Source organism: Myiozetetes cayanensis, unplaced genomic scaffold, assembly GCF_022539395.1.
Source record: "Myiozetetes cayanensis isolate MyiCay16 unplaced genomic scaffold, myiCay2020 scf21, whole genome shotgun sequence".
NCBI lineage: Eukaryota > Metazoa > Chordata > Aves > Passeriformes > Tyrannidae > Myiozetetes > Myiozetetes cayanensis.
In genome coordinates, this window is record NW_026087423.1 from 8,357,483 (window position 1) to 8,380,083 (window position 22,601).

Sequence of the window (22,601 nt, forward strand, 5' to 3'; positions counted from 1 at the left end):
CACCTCAGCAACAGCACTGTATAAAACACTTCCACAACAACAGCCTGTACATTTACCTCAGTAAATTCTAAGCAAGCCACACAGGCTTCATCCTGTAGGAAAAGAGGGATAATTTGTCAAAATGAATTTGCAGTTTTCTAGGAAGAATAGCACTACATCACTTAAAGCAGAGGCAGCAGCCTTTAGCTACAACTAACATTTGATAAAGTTCAAGTCCTCTAGTCAGGTGCAAAGATAGGGACATGCCTTAAAATAAACCCAGTTATTTTGGAGACAGACCTCTTGGTTTGCCTTACAATGAGCATTTAGCTGATCAGTACCAGGTCAAGCCTGCCTGTTCTCCACTCCTCCTCCACAGTAAGGAATTCCAGGAGGCACAGGGAAACCCTAAGAGGTCCCAGCAGCATCTTTGGAGTATGTTTTTTCTGTTTCTTTTCATCAATCCCCAGTGAGAGGTGAAACACAGGCCGCTGTCTTCTGATGGTGTTCCTTCAACAAGGAACATCAATTCCTTGAACAAGGCTTTTAGCACAGGAGGAGGACTCAGCACTGCACTGCAGCACACACTGAGCAGAGACATTCAAGCTGTTTAAAGACATACCCACAGTGTGTGCCACACCGCTTAGTGGTGAGAGATTATCCTCCTAAACCTACAGACAGGAAGATAAGCATTCCCACACTGATGAGGGAAAGAGCTCAGGGAAGCTTCCTCCCAGCCTCAGACAGGGCTGGCTGCAGGCTCTGAGTCCAGCCGTGCCACCGGCTCTGCTGCCCGTCCTGCTCCCAGGAAAACCCCGGGGACAGCCTGTGTGTGCCCTGCTCCAGGCTCCTGCTGCTCCTTCGCCCTTCCCTGGCACAAACCTTACCTGTTCAGAGGCCTTTCCTCCCGGGACCCATCTTGAGTTACATCCTTGCAGCTACCTGTGTTCTCTCTCTCCAGTTCCACCCTGTATGTATCTCCTTTATATACTTCTGTTGGTTCAATTCACTGATCTGGAGAAGTTAAAAAACAATCTACACTGTGGTTTCCTTCCCAGGTTAGTGAACTTTAGGGGTTAATGGGAATGTTATGAGCACCCCAGCAAATGCAAGGGAGAGAACAAACCCAACTGGGAGCAGGCAGGCTGGGCTCGGCCCTCTGGGAGCAGCGAGCCAGCAGGGCAGACCAGCTGCCTGTGGAACCACAGGCCACTTTGGGACAGAGCACATAGAACACTAAAAATAAGCTGGACACTTTATATCCACCTTGAATGTAAAGAATCTTTCCAAAACTCCTCAGGAGTTTCACCCTTGCAAGCATCAGACTCGAGCTTGTTTCCAAACTGAAGCACATTTCCACACTCTGGGCTCTCTCCTCCTCCAGTTTAAGTTACTGTAGCACATTAACCGAGTACCAAATGAGGAATTTGGAACTTAAATTACCTTAAATTATCAAATTACTCTGCAGGTTGCTGTAATTACATCGGCCATATCTATTCTGTTGTTCTTACAACCACCACCTGCCCCACCACGCTATCAAGACACCTTTGGACTGCTCAAAGGTGAATCATTTTAAACATTACCAAACAAGACACCACCATAAACGAACATTTAAAAATGCCATTAATAAAAACAGAAATTTACTATAAATTAAAAAAAAACCAACAAAACAGACTGAGGCTGTTTCTTGATAAAAATTATTCACACAGCATTCGTGTTGTGATTTTTTTATTTTATTTTTTTGAAATGAAACCATTGTACATTGTACAAACCATAACTACCGATGGAATAAATAAGTGAAAAATTATACTGCTGTACAACACACACACACACAAATCATAAGATGGAAAACGATTAGGTATTGAAGAAAACAAAATTCTTTACACCTTCTAACAGGCCCTTAGATATAAAGAACATTCCAAAACATGACAATGTTTATGTATGAAGATAGCCACCCAAAACCGATATTTTATACTGCCTTGTTGATTTTTTTATTTTTTATTATTTTTTTTTGTTGTTTTGTAAGTGCCAGCACTTTTTGGAATGTTTTAACAACTACTTTCCCAAGCATAAAAATTCCAAGGAATAGTTCTGCTATAAAATGTTTGGCTGAGTAAATCGCTTATCCCGGAAGGCCTTCCCACGTGTTCCACAAACTCAGCTAAGTTACTTGCTTGCTTCTAGTTTCCTTTTTTTTTTTTTTTTTGGTCTTTTTTAGTTTTTTTAAATTATTTATCTGTAACTGAAGCTCCAACATTCAGCATTGTAGCAAGGAAGCACTTCTTGATATTTGCACTATTTCTAAAACATCAGCTGTATGAGAACTTTCAGTCATCTTGAAGAAAATTACATCTCTCCTCCTGCTCCACCTCTCAATGCTTTCAATAAACCCTTTTACAGTGAGTTCATAAAACAAGTTTCGGGTAGAGATAGGTCCAAGCCAAAACCAGCTGGATTTAGATCTGGTTTCAAACCTCAGGTGGATTTGAATTCCATATTCTGGTTTGGTCCCATCTGTACTTTCTGGCATTAAAATGTGTTTAATCACATCCGTTGGCCCATAAATGTTATCAGGCACTTCAAAGAAAGACTAATAACAGTCTTATACACTATTTTGGATTTCTTCATACCAGATAATGTCAAAGTCTCTTCCCTCAGAGACTGACAATAACAGGTCTAAGGAACCCAAATCTATCTGCTTGTTCAGTTGTCTGTTGTCACTAGAATCTCTGGTTAAAATAAAAGATCTGAATGTATTCTGTGTAAGCTGTAAATAAAGGATTCCTACCTCAGAAATAAAGCCTCTAGGGAAGATGGTTATGATGCCTTGTCTTGTAAGCCACAGAACAATGAACAGTTCTGAGCAGAAGCCACAGGAGAGAAAAGGAAGTTTATAATTAAACCTGTTGATGTCAATAATGCCAATAAATGCTTCTATCTAATGAAAAATTTGAGGTATTTTTTAGTGCTATTTATATATTTTATTTCTTCCTAAAGTACAGGAATTAGTTCCTAAATGAAAAGTCTATTTACTCCCTTGGAAACGTCTACAAAATGAAAATTAAAAACTTGCTGCGATGCACCTGAAGAGAGGGATTAGTAAACACGACTACTTGTCAAAGGTGGCATCAGATTTGTTTTGTTTTAGCATTAAAAACAACGACAAGTTAGTAAACCAAAAAAATATTTTAAAAGTTTGAATCTTTCTAGATTTGCCCATTTAATATATCAATAGAACTTCTCACAAAATATCACTTAAATCTGAATGTAATATACATACAAATCAATCGTCATGGACCAGTTATCCACATTTTAGGCATACACACAATTCAAGAGAGAATTCTACCGTTTCATTGCATATATTGTGCAAATTCAGTTTTTGGCTCCTCATTTCCTTATTTTCAGGATGTTAATGGACTTCACGATCAGACCAGAAATCCCAAAAGCCTATTAGGGAGCACGCCGTTTTCAGGAATGATTTGCAATCCGGTTTTTTATTCGGTTAAAAATCCAAAAAGTTTTATTTCAACAGAAAGGAAAAGTTCCGAAACTGAGTGTCATAGGTTACGTGGAGTTCAGTCCTACAAACATCTTCCGGAAGGTCAGTATTGGCTCCCCGCTCCTCCCTCCCCCTGCTCCCTCCCCCCAATTCCTCATTGCTTTTCCTAATAAAGTGGTAATTGCAAATGTAATGCAGTAGTCTAAGTGCAAGCCATTTTCACTATTGGAGAATCCCAACCTAAATTAAGCTTCATGAAGAGCTAATAATGAAAATGTATCGACTGGAAGCGATTTCATCCTTTTCACCTAAAAAAGTATTTACAGTTTTTTTTTTTCAGCTTACAAACTACACGCAACCATTTCCAGAGCTGTGAGATCGTAGTTTAAATGACAGGTTCCATCTCCCACGCCAAGTGAGGACAGAGTCAGGGCCTGATCCAGCAGTATGGATGGATGGATGGATGTGTGTGTGTGTGTGTGCACGGAAGCGGGAAAGGAGCGGTTCCACCGACACCGGGGGTTTATTCCCTGGAAGTACAAAGCCCACTGGAAGACCAGACCCTTGTGACCTGACGCAGATGGTTCTGCTCGCCACGAATTGGAAGGGAGTTGCACCTACCTCGTGCCTTTCCATCAAGTTTAGCCTAAGCACACTTGAGTTGGGAGAGAAGGAACATTTCTAACTGATGTGGGGACTGTGGAGACAACAAGGCTTATTTACAAGACTTGCTGAAAGAGAGGAGGAAACCCCCAATACAGTATTTTCCTGGAACACAGAAGTAAACATCTCACAATGAAACAGTACAGTGAAATCCAGTTCAGTGAAAACATGATATCAAAAAAGACCAATTGAAAATAAACTGACTGTGCATCAATCCCTTTGATCCTATTTATGTACATAGTGGAACTTTGCTGTAAAGTTGTACCCAGTACAGAGATCTGGACCTAATACGTAAGTATTTTAAGTGCCTGTGTTATAGTATATATTCAGATCTGGACTATAAATGGTAAACAGATCATGTTAACTTCTGATGAAGTTAAGTATTTAGAAGACCAAATTTACAGTTGCGAATGCCATGCATTCAATAAGAGATCTCCACTATAGCTGCTAAAATAAAACATCAAGCTCCTTTTTCTCCTTGGACTCCAAGAGTGAAAATGGCTTCCTGATCTGTAGTTGTTTAAAAATTTAAGCACCAGGGATTTAAAACTTAAAAACGAAAGAAAAAAAACCCAAACAAAACAAACAAAAAAGGAAAAAAAAAGAAAGAAAAAAAGGAAAAAAAAAAAGCCTTTCTACATGGCATTATACAAACATAGGCCACTTTGCAAAGGAGACAGTTGCAAAACAACTTTTAAAAGTTAGCACTGTTTTCAGAACACAAGGCACAAAACAAAAGCAGACATCACGCCAGAACAATGAACTTCACATGAAAGCTAATACCTGACCTGTACCATCCTTAAATATCTTACAATGTTAAATAGAGAAATGAAAAAAAAAAAAAATACAGCAGCAACATAATTGTAATTTTGACTTTAGAAACAGTGCGTAGACCCCTCCTGAGTTGTTTACTCCAACCATTTCAGAGACAGTAACTTAAAAGTTCTCAATGTTTGTTTCACAGGAAAAAGTTTTCAGTGTCTGAGAAGTTAAACCTTTGTTAGGCTTTCTTGGATTTTTGCTTGGTAACTTGAAAAGTTAGGAGTTCTGTCCTCATCCAAGAGAAGATGCTTAAGTAAGGTTGTTCTATAATTAAGCCCATTGATGTACCTTACATAAAATCTGACCAGAAAAATCTATAGTCTAAATCTCTTCAACATTTTGTTGGGAAGCCTCTACTTTCATCTTTTTAGAAGGTGGCACTCCTTCAAAGTCCTTAATGAGGGGGGAAAAGAAAAACAGCCACGTTATCATTGCACTGAAGTCGAGGCACCGTAAACATCAAACAAACAGCCCGAAAATGTCCCGTGTGGCAGCCAAAGCATCCCTGGATGCCAGAACAACACTCCCAAGTGCATCTGCTCCCTGAAATCACTCCTCTACTTACATCTCACCTCCACATCCTTACACTTGTTGTCGTCTACAAAGGGCAAAATTCTAGTTCCAGGCTAAAAACCACAGGGAATATTCCGTGGAATGCAGGGTTATCCCTGCACCAGCACACAGGGATCTCCTCCTGCTGCAGCCAGAGCAACCTCTACAGGACAGAACAGGCAGGTTTGGGAAGTGCCAGGTGTGCACTGGAACAAACCACTGACCCCCAGGAGAACCAGTGGATGAGGATCTGGAGTTGTCCTGCCCTGAGAAGGGCACACCTGAAAGGATAATTTCTTTCTCCCACCTACTCAGAAATTTTCAGTGTATCAGAGTAAATAGCCAAACATCTCATCCATCTATTCTATAAAAATTAACTTTCCTAAATGCCTATGCATTTACCTTTATAGAAGGCATTTTACCTCTGAATGGTCCTCAAAGGGGCCCGTTCAGTAGGTTTGGTCCAAGCAATTTATTAATGTAAAATTTTATTCCATTACAAAACACAGACTGGCTTTTAATAACCAAAAAATCAATCAGACCAATCTGGTCTTACTGTTCCAATTATGTGAAATTCAAGCAGCCAGTCACCTTTGGAAATTATTCTAAACACACAACTGGCCTCATTAATATTTTTTTACTAAAAATACTCTTTTCCAAAATCCAAGTAATTGGGCTTTTGCACTTTAAGTTACCTGAGAGTTTTTAGATGCCTCTGTAATTATATCATTTTCTCCAGAGGACTGAATTTCTGCTTTCTCTGAACTATTCATGGAATTTTCCATTGAAGACTGTGAATTCTGTTCATCAGAGGTATCTGAAATTTCAAGAAACAATTTTAAGCAAACAAATCAAAGCATTCAGCAGGAGCTTTTGGGATGTCTTCCCACCAGCAGCATCCCAAGCACATGCACTTCACCCACATGTAATGGTTAATGACAACATACATAACAACCGTGTGAACACCACGAATTAAGCTCCAAGTCCAGGATCACAACCCGGCTGCTGCCACAGCTTCTCCTCCCCAGTGGCGGCAGCAGAGCCCTGGGATCAGACCCTAGAGGGAGCCAGAATCCCACACACCCTCACCCAGCCAGCAGCAAAGTCTCAACACAAACTGACTGCAAACAAACTTCCCCCAAAGCAGAAGGAAAAGGCTGCTACAGAAAGGGCTAAACTGTGATAACTAATGGGTCTAAAACTGTGTGGCTACAGAGAGAATAAAATTGCCTGAATCAAAATTCAGCCATATAATTAAAATCCGCTTTTTTGCTTGATGCTACTTTTAAGAATAGAATTTAGAAATTCAGCTAACTAGCTTCACCATTAAGGTTGAGGAGTTTTTAATTTTGGTGCATAGCTGTGGAGAAGTCTTCCAGCCTGTTTTAGCTGTTCCTGCTTTCAATTTTAGTTGGGATTTTTTTGCTTTGGGTTTTTCGGTCTTTTAGTTGTTTTTTTAAACCCTTCTGTCTCTCAAAACATGACTTACAGAAGACTCAAGGTTTAAGCATCCATTCACTCAAAAGAGAGGCCAGAGGCACTCTAAATGTCTTCACAGATTAAAGATCCCTGAAAGTGTAACATAGTGTGTCCAGAAGCAGGGAATCAACAAAAAAACCCTAACCAAACAAAAAAACCCACCACCCAAACCCCTCTGACTGTAAAAGGTCAGTTATAGTTTCTCCAGTATCCACTTCAGGAACAGTTTAAGGACCCCATTCTTTCCTTCACCTCATTTTAAAATCCTTTTTGACTTAGATTCTCACAAGTGTGGGTGAAGTTTTATGTAGCGATCGCTTCACAGATCCCTGACCCAAGAAACTTGAAGTTATGCCAGATGAAGAGAAATGCAAGATCAAACCAATTCTGGACAGCTCTGGTTAACAAAGACGACATAGGCATTGAGTGATGGATATTTCTGTGACACACTGGATAAAAAGCATTTCAGAGTTCGAGATAAAGCGATGCCCATGATGAGCATCTCAAAGATCACACTCCACAAACTCGGGCAGGATCCTCGTCCTGTCCACGTCTCACCCGAAAAGCATCTCCATGCTGACAGAGAAACAAGTCCCAAGGGTCAGAAGACATTTCAATTTGAATTTTTGCTGTGCCTGCCTCAGCAGACACGGAGCTGAAGAGCTCTGCCATGTGCCCATCTCCCCACAACAGACTCCTTGTGGCCGCTGTTCTCTTCCAGGTGCTCCTGACAGTACCCTCAGGCTGCTGCTGACCCTTTGGGCAAGGGGACTCATGTTTAAACAGCCAAGCCCCAATGCCTGCAGTGAATTGTTCACACAGCAAACTGTTTTGAGTGCACCTCTTTTGTTTAAGAAGTCCTCCTTGGGCATTTCTGCCCACCCAAACTCTCCCCTGGCTTAAAAGTACCTTCTCGATTTCAGTGAAGCAACGTGAAGGGTCCTTAACCCTGTCCAGCTGAATAATGTCACAATTCCAGGGCTCTGACTGACCCTTTTGGTAGATAAATGTTTACTAAATTGTATAACACAGCACATAACCAACAGAAAAAACCCCACGTTACCAACAGGTACTTTTTGCCATTATATCTCCCTTTCATTTCACAGTAACTGGCTCTGGAGCTCATCCAGAGGACTTGGTGTGATTTTCCCTGAACCTAAATTTAGCCAGGGGAGCTTTGTAACAACTTCCCATCACCAGGTTCAGACAGTGTTACTCCTGGGAGTAAATCCTTACCATTTAATGTGGCCAAATATGCAAGCTGGGATTTTCTTTGAAGGAAACGGTGCTCTGATTTATTTCAATTTGGTGACAGTTCTGTTGTCAAATTTTAACCCCAGTTAACAATGATAATATTTTTACATACTTCACCACTGGCATTACCCAGATAAAGGCTCTAAATTTAAATTGGTCATTGGATCTACTGAGTGAAGAACTAAATCAGGAGGGCATAATTTAATTGCTTTGCTATGGGAAGAATTCTGCAACCAAATCATTAGAATGGTGTTAAGGACATCTTTTATCTGCTATAATAGGACGAAGGAAGTTATCTTTCCAAGAATATAAACACAGAGCACTTTTCAATTACCCAAAATACCATTTAAAGAATGAGGTTCAGAACAGTCTCTTAACCCACATGTATTTTTAATCTGTGCACAACTGCAGTTACAATCTTGTAACGCTCTTAGAAAATTAGGGCAGAATTCAGAGCTTACTTTTGAATAACTAATTAGCAGGGTTAAGAGAAAAGAAAGCTTACATTATAGTTTAGACAATTTAAAAAAATAATTTCAAATTATCTCACCTCTATTTCACTTTCTCACTAGACAACAAACATTCACAGACCTACACAAAGTAATACCCTCCAGGGTTTGTGTGATTACACGGTAGCAGCCATTTCAAAGATGAAAAATTCTTTCATTTATAAATTATTTCTTCTTTCAAGGCTGAGATTATGACAACAATACACCAAGTATTTTGTCTCTCTCTGAAAAGACCCTGAATGTCAACGTGACCTTTCCAGCTGTATGAAGGATCACCAGGAAGTCAGAGAGACTGTGGCCCATTTTCACATAAATGCTGAGAATTCAGCAACCATCTCTTTCAAACTGTTGGGTTTTTTCAGTTCTTAAAGTGGATAATCAAATAAATGACACACTAAAAGGATAACATTTCTTTGTTTGGCTTTGAAGGTGGCCTTCCCAGCTTACCTTCTGAGCCAGGCTGCTCCTTTGCCTCTGCCTGAGTTTCGTCAGACTTGACTTCAGTGCCGTCTGCTTGTGTTGCCAAGTTCTGCTCTGGTGCTGGACTTGAATTACTACTGTTTTCCTGTTTTATTGGAGAAGCATCAGCTATTGAACTCTGGTTGCTATTGTCATCTGTTAACAAAAGAGTGAGAAACAACCAAGTTTAATGTGACAAGACACGAAGCAAACCTTAATTCCCCCGTATTTTCCCTGTGTTATTCCCTGGTAACACATGATATAATTTACCTCATTAGGGATCAAGTCCAAGCATTCAGACTAACACTACATTTAACTTTTTTCCACATCAGCCTAAGGAGTTTTCTAGCAGTTGCTAAAAATCAGAAAACTTCAAACCCCACGTTCTAACTAATTTTATACATCAAAACCAAGAGTGTTTTACTCAGCTCTCATCCAAAAGCACCCAGAGTTTTGCAGTATAAATAAACCAGACAGACTGAAGTGACAGTCTCATTAAGGGCTAATTAACTGTTCATGCTGCAGATTTACAAATACCCATCACTCCACTGTTCAGATGAGCAGATGTTTTTTGAAATGTATCCTCAAGGTCGACAAAAACCCCAAGCCAAAACCCCTCAAAAAAAAAACCCCATCAAGATAAAATGTAACATCCAGTCCCAATATCAATAGTTCCTAAGTAATAATTGTCCAGGATATTCCCACGTCCTCAAAGACCTGGATCACAGTTTCTGCAGCACAGATATTGTCTCTGCAGTCAGAGATCAGGTCAAGTTTATCATGCAATTGTACAGCATGGCTTAGAAACATAAATGATATGATAAAAAAGCAAGTAGTACATTCACCTTGTGGATGGGAGTAACAAGACTTAAAAAAATTAAATGAGCTGACCTAGGCAAAAAGCCCAGAAGTTTGAAACAGATGAAAAATTAATCCAGATTTGTGAAAACCCTGCTCAATCCTTTAATTGCAACACCACACTTGCTGTGAACACTGCAAAAACCAACCAGGAGGCAACAGAAATGCAAATAAAACCGAAATGAAAAATTTACAACCCACTAAAGAGTGATCCCCTCTTATCAGCTCAAATAGTGTTGCTTTCTCAGCCATAATTGTTATCCAAACACCCAGAAGGTAAAAACTTGAAACAGAACTGAGCTGTGCAAACTCCTCTCTAATAAACACCAGGTAAACACTCAGCAGTCACGCTTTAAAAAAAAAAATTAAAATAAAATAAAATTGACCTAATAGTGCCTGACTGGCAAGCCAAAAAATATTTCCTTAAGCAGGTAATTTCATCAGGCTGAAGGAGAAGGAAGACAACACAGAAACACAGCTTGTTTTCTTGGCCCTTGCAGAATTCCTTCGACCTTAACCAGTTACAGAGTTAATAAGTACAAAACCTGCACAAACTGCAGGAGGTACCACTGAGGCTTTGGGGGTCTTTGGGTTCTTCAAGCAGCAAACTCGACAGTTACTACTTCACCTCAGTGTAGTATTTGGAACAGTAGATATTTCCAGTTTTCTGTTTAGCTCCACTAACAATTTTTTTCCCCCACGCTCCTAGCCCAAATAAAAATGTCATTTAAACAACTGTTAGTACATCCACAGAAGAGAAGTCCAAGGTACCAAATAAGCATCTGATGCTGTTTTCCCTTTGGCTCCATCACACTGTCCATACACTGGAGCAAGGTTGGATCTGATGTTGCTGGCAGTGCAGGAGGGGAATTGGGGCCGACCTTCTCCCACTCACCGTGCATGTCCATCATCCCTGGGGAGGAGCTGTTCTCTGGAGTGGTCACTTCAGAGCCACATTTTTCATCTTTGCCCTTTTTCTTATTCTTATTTTTCTGAAAAACAAAAAGCATCACGTGCAAATGAGGTACCACCACCACCAGGAAGAGAAATCCATGTTGCAGTGCAAAACCCTCATCACTCATTACTTCCATAAGCACCTCTTAATTTTAAGTGAGAAATAAAGCCAGTGTGATAATAACTGCCATTATCCATAATGCATTAGTCCCAATAACTTCAGGGCTGCTTTTCCATTTGTATTCTTCCTGACACAGAACACCAGGATTTATGGGTTTTTATCCAGGAATTCTAAGAACAGCACTAAACATGATCTTAAAGTTCTTTTCCAACCTGAACGATTCTGTGATTCTGTTCTTCATCTTCAAACCGCACCATTTCTGTAAAAAGCACAGAAGTTCTCAGAAACCCTCCTGGTTCTACACCCAGGAATCTGAGGCACAGTGATTAAAGGGTTTGCTGCGACAGACTCTGAGAACTTGGCAGGTGCTGCTGCCAACTCTGTACTCAGCCCTGAGAGCTACGGAGGCAAGGTCAAAGGAATCTCTGCTACACCAGGAACAGGCAGTAATATTGCTGATCAGAGGCAGGGCTGAGATCCCCCAAAACACCCTATTTCTGAGCTCCCAGCTCTGCTCTGTGTGGTTTATGTCTATCAACACACCACTACCCGACCCACTACATTGTCCCTTTCCTCTCAGGAGGCTTCAAGAGCACACCAAGACACCGTTGACCACAGGAATGACAAAGATCGTGAATTCTACACTCAAGAGACAGCTTTTTACCACCTCTTCAAAGGCTGCAGAGACCTCCACCTTCCCTACAACCAATGCTGTTTCTTCATCCTAACTAAAAGATGGGAGTAAGAAAAGTCAGGCTGGCCTAAAACAAAGAGCACAAGCAAGACAGCCCTGTGTGAGCAGCAGGTGCCAACCTGCTCAGGACTGACCCCCAGCACAGAGCACGGGCACTAAAACAAAGGGAGAGCCCGTGAATCCGTCACGTGGGAATCTGCGCCCGCCGAGGGACGCGGCATTTCCAATGAGGAGGTGACGTAATCAGTCTCCCAGGAGAAAGAGCAGCTGCACTGCTTTTGGAGGATCCTGCTGCCTGCTGAGGACACAATGGGAAGCCTGACTCCAGGAAGAACACTCTCAACCCATCCTTTTGGACAGAGAGCGTCTTCCAGCAGGGGAAGGAACTAAACCACAATCAAACATTGTCTGAGACTGCAGAAGAAATTCAACAAGTGATATCTGGGAAGGACTTTTGTCTTTCTTTTAAACAGATTATTTAGGTTATTTCTAAACTGTATTTTTACTTCAGAGAAGCCACATTTTACTCCCTAACAGAGGTGAGAGTACACGGACTTCTTTACCTTTGCAAAATGAAAGTTCAGAGGGGTCATAATCTCTCTCGAGGCTTGGTTTTGTTATTTTTGTAAAGGCAGTAAAGACACTTTTGCCACAAAAGAAATACTGAAAATGACAGCAAGCAATTTAAGCTGAAAAGTGCTTTACAAAGGTTTCACCATCAAAGTGGTGAGGATCTAGAACAGCCTTCCAGACCCAACAGGAGGAAAAGAGCCCAGCTAATTGTAGTTCAGAGAAATGTCAAACTGTCTTTGGAACAACACATGAGGGGGGAAGAAATCTAATCACTGTTCACTAAAATCAAAGACAACTTCCACTTGACAAAAGGAAAGGTCCCATTCTCCTACTCTAGTGAAAAGCAAATCACTGTCTGCTCCTTCACAGTGGGTGAAATTGGATATAAAGGGATGCCCACAACAAAATCAAATAGCCAGAATTAGCCCTGCCTGGTATTTATTTGTAAAATACATGCACTTGTTTTATTTGTGAGAACTTCCAGAGCAAGAAGATAGAAACCCTGTGACATCAATGTTGCAACAGCTGCAGCATGAAAAGAGTGTGACTGTAGGACACCAAAGTAACCGGTCTTGAACAAATGTCCCAATTTCAGCAAATCTGGAGCCTCAACCTACAGACGATGGCTCAGAAAACACAATTAAACTCTGCACAGAGCCCATTATAGAAACCCATTCTTCATAACAGGGAATCTGACTTCAGGTACCAGTGACCTTGAAAACTCATCCAGAAGCTCACTTAGAAATTCTATTTCCAAGTCCCACAGCACCCATCCTGCAGGAACACCTTCACTGCAGGAAAATGATCTTCAGAAGCCATGAACCTAAATATCCTAAACCTTGCACTCTCTCTCTCTCTCTCTCTCACGTGGATAGCACACTTCTCTCCCCATCCCAATTATTATCAAATAAAAAAAATCCAGACCAAACATCTGACAACTAGAAAGAATGAAGAGATTTCTCTAAAGAAAGTTTCCCAGCTCCTAAGGGGTTATTTCACAGAGATGCTGCTCAAGCACTGGAAGAACCCAAGAGGTTTCCCACAACTCTGACAGTCATTGATATATGAGGGACAACCAAAGGCACAGGAAGAAACAAAGTGAAAGCACGTGAAGCCCAAGGAAGGAGTACCAAACTTAGCACATATATTCTGTAGTATCATTATTTTACTGTGGTATCATGGATTAGTTTTCTCTCTATTACAATATCTCAACCTTAAAAAAAACCATTGTTTTGAAAATCCATTTGTAAGTTCCACCCATTTTGATCTTTACCGTAATTTTTATGCCACATGAAGAGTGTAGACTGAGAACACAAACATGATGCATACACAGAACATTTATGAAGAGAGAACACACATTACAACACAAGTGTTTGTGCTGTATTACTTGGGCTGGACAGCTTAACACAAGCCACCTCAGTTCCACAGGGTTTTCCTGCCCTCACATCAGCGTTTTGCATCTATTTTTGAGCAAAACAGAGAATACTCTGCCTGGTCCCAAACCACTTCTTTCCTCTAAAACATCAGGTAGAAGGAGGGAAAATGGTCAATGTCTTAACTTTCCCTCCCCGCTTCCCAGTCATTACATTAGAGAAAGGTTTAAAAAAATCAGTTTCAGGCTGAATATTTAACAGTTATCTGAGAGCTGATCCCAGCTGACTCCAGGAAGACTCACCCACTGACCCATCAACATCACTTTCCGTAGAGATCAACATCTCCCTGGAGCGTGCAAGACCCACACCAGTCTTAGCTTAAAGGCTCAGAGAAGATCAAGAATATTTCTTTGGATTTTCCCTAAACACAAAGGAACAAGCAGAGACTGCAGGATATACTTACATCATCGACCTTGGGCTCTGTTACTGGGACCCATTTGTAAATCCTTAGGGATGTGTCGCCAACTGTCACCCACTTCTTCTCCCTAGAAAATTACAATGCAGGAGAAGTTAAACTTCGAATTCAGAAGACAGTGATCTCCTATTGTAAGTTGTCAAGGATTTAAACAGGCTATTAAGTAGGATGATCTCTATTACATCGTCTTTAGCACTGCACTGTGCAAATTGTTCTTTGCATTTCACAAAGTTGTTAGAGCACTGCTACCCTCCAGACTTCTCAGGGCTGTTACTTGACTGGGTGAGTAACTGCAGTAGCAGTAATAAGCTCTGGATTAAAGGTACAGTTAAGAAGAACAGCGATTGAAAATGCAGATTAAATGCAGATTTAATGCCTACAATTTTCACTTCGGTTTCTAGAGAGCAGAAGAGGGTTTAGACAGACCAGTGTGTTCTGAAGCTGTTTAATGGCATCAGAAATCTAGATGCATTTTGACCATCTGAGGTTTATTTTGGGGCAGAAATTTGCTGTTGGCAGTTTAACATTCACTCCACACCCCTGACAGACAGCTCTGCAATTCCAGCCGTAGGACCAACAGCCTCTCTGGAAGCAACGAGTGCTGTGATGTAGAATCCAGGCTCTGGGGAGCCCAGCTCCTTGGAAAAAAAGCAAGGCTGAGGCTACCAGAGAGGGAAAATCATAACCTGGAGCACTGAGCGGGCCCTGCCAGCCGTGAATGGTGACACTGACAAATTGTGAAGGAAACGTGGCTGGAGGGGGCGGCACCACCTCGGGGGGTCAGAGCGGAGAGCGAAGGGACGCTCAGCGCGGGGGTGAGGGATGAACTCCCTGAGCTCTCTCCAGCAGGGTATTAAGAGAAGGTCCACAATGCCAGAGAAATTTCATCCCGTGCCTGTGATCAGTTTTCAGGTCACAGATTCCCGCTGCTGGTTCCTGGGTTTGCAAAGCAGCTCTGCAAACGGATCGATTGGAAGTTACCAACAAAGAGCGATTCCATTAAACATTCAGGAACATCTGAAATTAATTTGGCAGGAGATCTGAAGCATTATTTAAAAAAAAAAACACAACCCAACACACATTTAAATCATAGATTTGGGATCCAGTTCTAGGTTAAAAAGATTTTAAAAAGTGTTTTTTGCAGGATGGGAGAAGCTGGATGTGACTCCAAATATCTATATCTATATCTATATTTGTATGTGATAGCTTCATTTTTAGACAGGACCTCCAGAATCAAAAGCACCCACAAACATCCTCCTATTTTTTAGCTACTAAAGCCAATATTTTATTTTCCCTTTAGAAGAGACATTGTCCTGTTTAATTAAAAAAAAAACCAAACTAAAATATATATGAGTATTTGATACATTTTGGATCTGTCTATAAGGAGATTTTAATTTAAGTCCAAAACTATTTGAGATGTATTTCTTTCCCACTGCTCTTCCTGGAGTACAATTTCCCCTCATTTCATTTGGATACAACCATTTGGGTACACTAGGTGGCTTAAGTATGTCAAAATCCAATTTCACTCTAATTTGGAGCTCTACATGAGATAAAAATGACAGTGGAGATGAGGGCATGTCAATAATGAGAACATACTTAATTGTGAAGAGATGACCATGACATAATTTGGGGTTTTTTTAAGGATACAATACAAACTAGGTTTACTCCTACTTTAGAAAACCTTTGAAATTATGGAAATAAAACCAGCTGGGGTTCTGTTTTGGGTGTGGGGAGAGGTAAATAAATGCTTTTTACAAAAATCAAGGTTTTAGTCTTTTCCTACAGCAAAATATTACTTAGAGATGCTGCACTGGAAAACCAAAAGTTCAAGATACCTGTTAGCATCTCAAAGCAGCCTCACACAGCATCTTCACTGGACAGACTGTAGAACACAGGAGGAAACCTATATTAGTAACTTTTTCCTTCTAGTATTAAAGTTAGCCCTGACATTTTAATTCTTTTGAGCTTCTTAAGTACCATTTTAAGTTTTGGTAACCCTCAGCTACAGGGATTTTTTTTTTTTAACTGAATTCAATACACAGTAATTCAAACAACAGTGGGAAGAAGGATATTTTGTGATGGAAGTACACCAACACCCCAGTCCTGCAAACACTCAGGGCTGAAAACAAAACCCAACATCACGCTGCTAGTATGCAAATATTTTACACCTGTGAGCATTTACAGTATTGAAGGTTTAAGATACATGAAAGTATCAGTAGGAAACCTCCTCTAAAACGCAATAAAATCATCTGCAGCACAAACACAAATTTGTTAACAAAGAAACACGACGACTTTGAGACACTGGAGATCAACAGGGTAAAACAACTCCAAGATTAAAGATGTTTATTGCAAATTAAGCTTGGAATATTATGTGTAATACTGCCTTTCCACTTCACAACAAACCCCAAAATCCAAACAAGCAAACAAAAAACCCCAAACCCGCTTCTGCTCTGACCACTCTTTTTAATCTTTTGTGCAAAGACACCATCCCAGCCTGCTGGTCATGGACTGCCCTTCTCATTCCCTGAGAACTGACAATCTACTGATGCTGCCCCATGGCAGCAACTTTGGGAAATGCTGCACAAACCACAAAATACCCTCCCTGACCCAGCCCCGGAGTGGGAATGAGGAATTCCTGAGCTCCTGTGCCCAGCCTCCTGGGAGACTTTAAGCAGCTTCTCCCCATTTTCCTGTCTGTTGCACCCACTCATCCCGAGATCCTGAGCAGAATTCCACCTTTGGTAAGTGATCACCAGGCAAAATATGTTATCACACCACCCTCTGTTATCCCATATAGGTTGGTCTCCATATTGACTGGTGGACTGGAAAAGGTGCCCAATGGAAATCCATCAACCTGACAGTTTATCAGGCTGAAAATGTGGCAATGATCAACTTTACTTGTCCGTGTCTAGCTGATAAACTCTGCACCCTCACAAAAAAATACTCGTTTTGCCTGTTTTAGTACTTCTCCTGTTCCTCAGTGAATGACTCAGAAGTAACAATAAGAAAGTGGCAAAACTTAGAATATATAGATCAAAATGCTTTTTCCTTTTCATTTTCCACACTGAAAAGTATCTTCAATATTTTAGTCACAGTAAATCCAGAAACTAATCAGTGCAACAGAAACAAACCCTTACATTTATCTGAAATTGTGTTAAAGCATTTTTAAATTCTGAACTGTATCTGCACAGCATTTAAAGGACAGCCAAGGGTACATAGGGTAAGCATCAGTATCAACACTTCTTCAGTGCTGATGCCTGAGGCATACTAATATCCCAGAACTTACATCATTATATACTCAATTCCCCACTCTAAAGAGCCCAAGACTCTTAAATACATTTATATTTTGTTTAATAACACTGGAGCTCCACAGATGAGTATCGGATTCCACGTATAAAAGTACTATATGGGTGAGCAAAGACAACAGTGTACGTTACACTTGCACAGAAAGTGTCAAGGCAGCTTCTGCAGCAGCAGGGAGTGCCAGAAACATTTGATGGCACAGACACAGAAACCCTTTACTGCCAATATATCACTCAAGGAAAGGCTTTCCCACTTGTCTGGCCTTTTCCTGTGGCTCTCATCCATCACAGTGATCTGCATTTACACACGGATTTGCTCCCACATACCCCATCTTCTGCTGATGGTCACGAAGTGATGTCATAATGCTGAATTTATCACATCACACTCACTTGCATTGCAACAGAGTTTGGTGAAAATCACAGAATTATGACCTCCCTGTGGGATCAAGCAAAAGAGAGAGGGGAATGGGAAAGAAAATGCCATTATTATACACAAGAAGTGCTGTGAGATGCACAACTGACTGCGTGAGGCGCAGGCTCGCCCTCCCGAGCACAACCACTGCTGTGGGGATGTTTGTCTAGTGACTAACCTGAAAGAGCCCCAGACACACGTGGTGCTTATTGACCAGGCTGCAAACACAATAAAAAGCCATGCAGCATGACTGGACAAGGACAGGTGGCTACAGACACCTTCCCTCTGAGCGTCCCTAAACATGGCACATTTTGAGAGCCCCCTGTACCTTACACGGCCCAGCGTGTTTTAAAGCAAGCCCTGCTTGGTTCCACGTGGCCACGAGCACCTTTCTAACAGTGGAGAGAACCATTTACACGTGCCAGAACTCTACCTTCAACCTCAGCTTCCACTAAAGTCAGAGAGCACATCCTGGCTCAGAGATAAATAATCAAAGACAGAAAAAAAAGTTTCAGAATTCAAGCATCGTAACAGTGTGTTTGGGCCACTACAAAACTTCAGTACGTTCCTGCACATACACTGGGTATTTTTACTTCAACTGCCACTACTTGAACTGAAATCTTAGCAGGAAACACAAAAGAGCCAACACAGCCAGGTTGAAGGAGGGTGGTGGTCCAGGAGTAGCAAGCAGTCTTTTTCCAAAGACATCATGTTAGGAAGTTCTATGTCATAACTCCTTTTCAGAGCAAAAGCCTATTTTAAGAAGGAAGCATGAGCAGCAAAACCTGCAGAAGCCCAATCTCTGAGCATTACATACCACAGGAAAACATTTTAGCAAGTCTGAATGGAGACAGTGAACAGAAAAGCTACAGCAGCATTGCCCAGAAATTCTAAGCAGCCACAGCCAGCGATCCCAACCACTGGTAGCAGGTAACACAGCCAGGGGGAACTTTGCTCCTCAACTTTCTCCAAGTGCTTTCTTGTACAACATCAGTTGTCCAGGTTCACCTCCTCTTCCTAAGGTGCCACCACTACCCCCAGATTAGGGCTTTGATGGGTCAGAGAAAGGTCAGAGGATTCTGCAAAGATACTGCAATTCAAAGACAAGGCAGTGACATTTCCTCATTCCTGGTACCCGTTCCCACCAGGTATTCCAGACCTCCATCCTCACATGTCTGCACAGTTGTCCAAAAGTCCAGCAGTGCTACATACCCATGCAAGTTATTTCAGTGCCTCCCAAGACATCCTTCCACTTATGCCTCCTGCCCGTTACTTGTCCTTCAGTAAATGTCTGTATTTTCCTTCATTTAATAAATCAGACTTGGATAAAACCCAAGAGTGTTTCCAGTATTTTTCTATTGCTGCTTGAGGGCACAATAGTTTTTGCCCCTCTCATCTTGAGAGCCCACTTATAATTTACAAGTACCCATCAACCTTTAAGACAAAAACCAACCCTGTACCTTTCACAATCCAATGAGACAGAGTAATCTCAGGATTTTTTTTAAGACAGACTGCAAGAAAAATTGCAAGTACTGTTAAAAAAACCCCAAACTATTCTCTTACTGTGGAAATTCAACTTTTCTGCCACACAAATACAACGTAACCACAAATTCCCTAAGCCACGTGCTGTGTGTTTTCCCAAACAGATGCTCATTCACGAGAGTGGTTTAAACAAAGGAGATAAGGTTACAGTAATCTCAAGATAAAAACGTAACAACTTCACTGTTTACTACTGAGTTCCAGTAATAACCAGAAGTGCCACGTGCTGCGGGTGGACATGAAAAGAGGGGACCTGCATCCAAGGGCTTGCTGTCCAAGAACACTAATTTCCCAAGGAACAAAGTCTGTCCTGGTGGAAGCTGCATCCCAGCAGGCCGGTTCACAGACGTGGCAGCGCAGGGATTCAGTGATACCACACAGCAAGGTGCTGCACACCTTCCCGGGTGGATAAAGCTCTGGATAAAGCCACTGTCTGCTCAGGTGAGTTCACAGCCCCACCTGCCTCCCTGCTCATCCCGAGCACGCCGCACTCCGAGCATGCGAGTCGCACAAAACTCTGTCCTAGGAAATGTTGGGTGCAAGGTATTTTAATTTTCAGTGGCTGCATTTCCACAGAAGAGCTGTGGATGGCAACAAATTGCTCCTATTATGCAAATGAAACTGCACACTTGGAAATTGCCGATGTGGCTCTTCTGAAGATGAAGGAATTGCCAGTGTGGAAAGTTCAATTTAACAAGCCAAGTCTTCTCAAAGCACTGAAACCACAAAACACAGAATCTCTCTTGCTAATTTCCCACTGTACTTGACTGCAGGTGTAGGGGGAGAATCATGGAATTCACCTTCAAATTATGATTCCTTTAAAAATAAGGAAACTGGTTTATGTAAATCCTTCTGGGGTCCACACGCAAAAAGCCTTATCAATACGTCTGACAATAATCATCAGAAGCATTACATGATTCCACACAGGAACCCTTTAAACAAGTTGTCTCTCATGAGGGTTAACATGTAGAAAAATCTATTTATACCATAAGATTTCTGTTTTTACAGAGAGAGAGCCATAGCAACTGACATGATGGCAGAGAGCCCTTGCCAAGAAAAAATAAATAAATGAGGTATTTTGTTGAATGGCCAAGCTGCTGTCTGTACTGCTCTCTGAATTCTGCAAACAAGGATTCAAAGGGAGCGTGCTGTGCTCATGAATGAAATACCTACAGACAAAACAGTCCCACACACCCAACCACGCTCCTGTCGGAACAAAAGTCCTGTCATACCGCTGGACATTGTTCTGACCCTCCAAAGCTGGTCCAGCCGTCAGCAAACTGCACTTAAAACACCACCCGAGTAGAAGAGAGTTCCTGAAAGCACCCGGGCTGCTCCGGCTCCCCACACAATGGCTGGATTCTTTGAAATCCACATCTCGTGCCCGGCGTTATTGGACACACGTCCCGATCCTTTGTCCGGCTCACGCCAACGGGCCCATTCCTGTGCTCAAGGCCATTTAAAGCTTAAACAATCCATTTCACCCCAATAACGAACACGTTCAGTTCCGTATTTCCCCTCTTCTTTTAACGCAAACAAAGCGTGCGCTGAGGATTGCAACACAAGTGTCCCCCGATTTCACCAGGTACAAACCAGCTGAGTGATGCAGATCAACGCTAACCCAAGGGATTTCCCCTTGCATTCCGTATGTTTAAAGAAAGTATTTTAAGGTACACACGCACAAAAACTACCGAACAGTCACAACTTGCTGGAAGAGAGATTCACTCCTGAGTCACACTGGCACTGCTCTTTATCCCATCCCAGATCCCCGCACCGACCGTGCACAACAGGGCAGCGACCGCTTCGCTGTATTGTCTCAACACCTCTAACAAAAGCCGAAAAAAAGACAGACAAAAGCGGGAAAAGGCCAAAACACGCTGAAGGCCTAACAAAAAGGACTTATTCAGACGGGGTATAACCTTTCATTACACGATTTAAGGGAGGTTCCGGGGGCAGTTTCGCGCTCTCTCCCGGAGCGCCGGTGGGAGACGATCGCGCTCGGCTTTGCTGCGCTTTTACGCGCAAACCTCGGGAACTTGAGAAGTAAAATAAATAAACAAACAGGCAGCGACCAAAAAAAAAAAAAAAAGAAAAAAAAAACTCTCGGGAGCTTTACGGAGGTATTTTTAACATGTTTTGTGGGGGTTCTTGTTTCTTCCCAGAACACTTCTTGGAGCGCTATTTCCCCCCGGCGCGGGCGGCGGGGCAGCCCCGGGCCCGCTCCCCGGGCCCTTTGTCGGGGCGGGCGGCGGGAGGTGCCGGGCCCGACCCTCCGCCCGCCCGCGGCCGTGGCGCCCGGCCCGGGACCCGCGGGGGTGTGCGGCGGGCCGGGGGGTGCGGGGGCGCCGGGGACGGCGGGAGGGGCTCGGCCGCACAATGGAGCCGCCTCTCGCCCTCACACGCCGCCGCCGCCGCCGCCGCCGCCTTCATGTGACTCGCGGAGGAGCGAAATGGCTGCTGGGTGCCGCCGGCTCCCGCCCCCGCGGCCGCCGCCGAGCCCCGACCCCGCGCGGGGCCGGCGCGGGGCGCGGGGAGGCGCGGGGGGGACGCGGGCGCGGGGGTCCTGAGCGGCGCGGCCCGCTCACCATTTGCGCACTTTCTCGATGGCCGCCATCACCCGCTTGATATCATCCTTCGCCCGGCTCCGGGTCTCGGCCCGCACCGACCGGCCCGACATGCTGCTGGGGAGGAGGGGAAGGGGGCGGCGGGCTCGGCGGGGAACGCGGCGCTCGGCGCGGCCGGCGGCTGCGGTGCGTGTGTCGAGGCTGCCGCCCGCACACGCCGGCGCTGCGCGGGGCTCGGCGCGGCTGCGCTCGGCGGCTCCGCTCGGCTCCGCCTGCCCGCCCGCCCGGCGGGCCGCGCACCGCGCACGCGCGGCGCCCACAGCGAGGGAGCGGGGCGGGGGGGGCGGTGAGGCCATCGCCGTGAGGGCACGGCGGGTGGCGGGAAGGGCGGGCGGCGGTGCGAGGGGACAGAGCCCGGGCTGCCCGCGGGGCTGGGGGGACACCGCGGACACGACGCCACGACCGGCGCAGGAGGCGCCCCGGCGGAAAGGAGCCCGCGCGGGCGGCGCTTCCAGAGCTT

At 43.3% G+C, this 22,601-nt stretch overlaps 1 protein-coding gene across 2 annotated transcripts; it reads right to left on the bottom strand.

The window, feature by feature from the left end:
* Nucleotides 1–1,690: 1,690 nt before the first annotated feature.
* Nucleotides 1,691–22,348, bottom strand: BCL7A (BAF chromatin remodeling complex subunit BCL7A). 2 transcript variants are annotated; one of them, XM_050318173.1, is made up of 6 exons: nt 22,103–22,348; nt 14,253–14,334; nt 10,970–11,066; nt 9,205–9,372; nt 6,211–6,332; nt 1,691–5,356 (listed from the first exon to the last, which is right to left on the bottom strand). In XM_050318173.1, the coding sequence occupies exons 1-6, from the start codon at nt 22,192–22,194 to the stop codon at nt 5,285–5,287; spliced, it is 633 nt and encodes a 210-aa protein (XP_050174130.1). In that variant the 5' UTR covers nt 22,195–22,348; the 3' UTR covers nt 1,691–5,284. The 2 variants fall into 2 exon arrangements, with proteins under 2 accessions (XP_050174130.1, XP_050174131.1); XM_050318174.1 differs by lacking the exon at nt 22,103–22,348 and adding an exon at nt 17,894–18,003.
* Nucleotides 22,349–22,601: the final 253 nt, after the last annotated feature.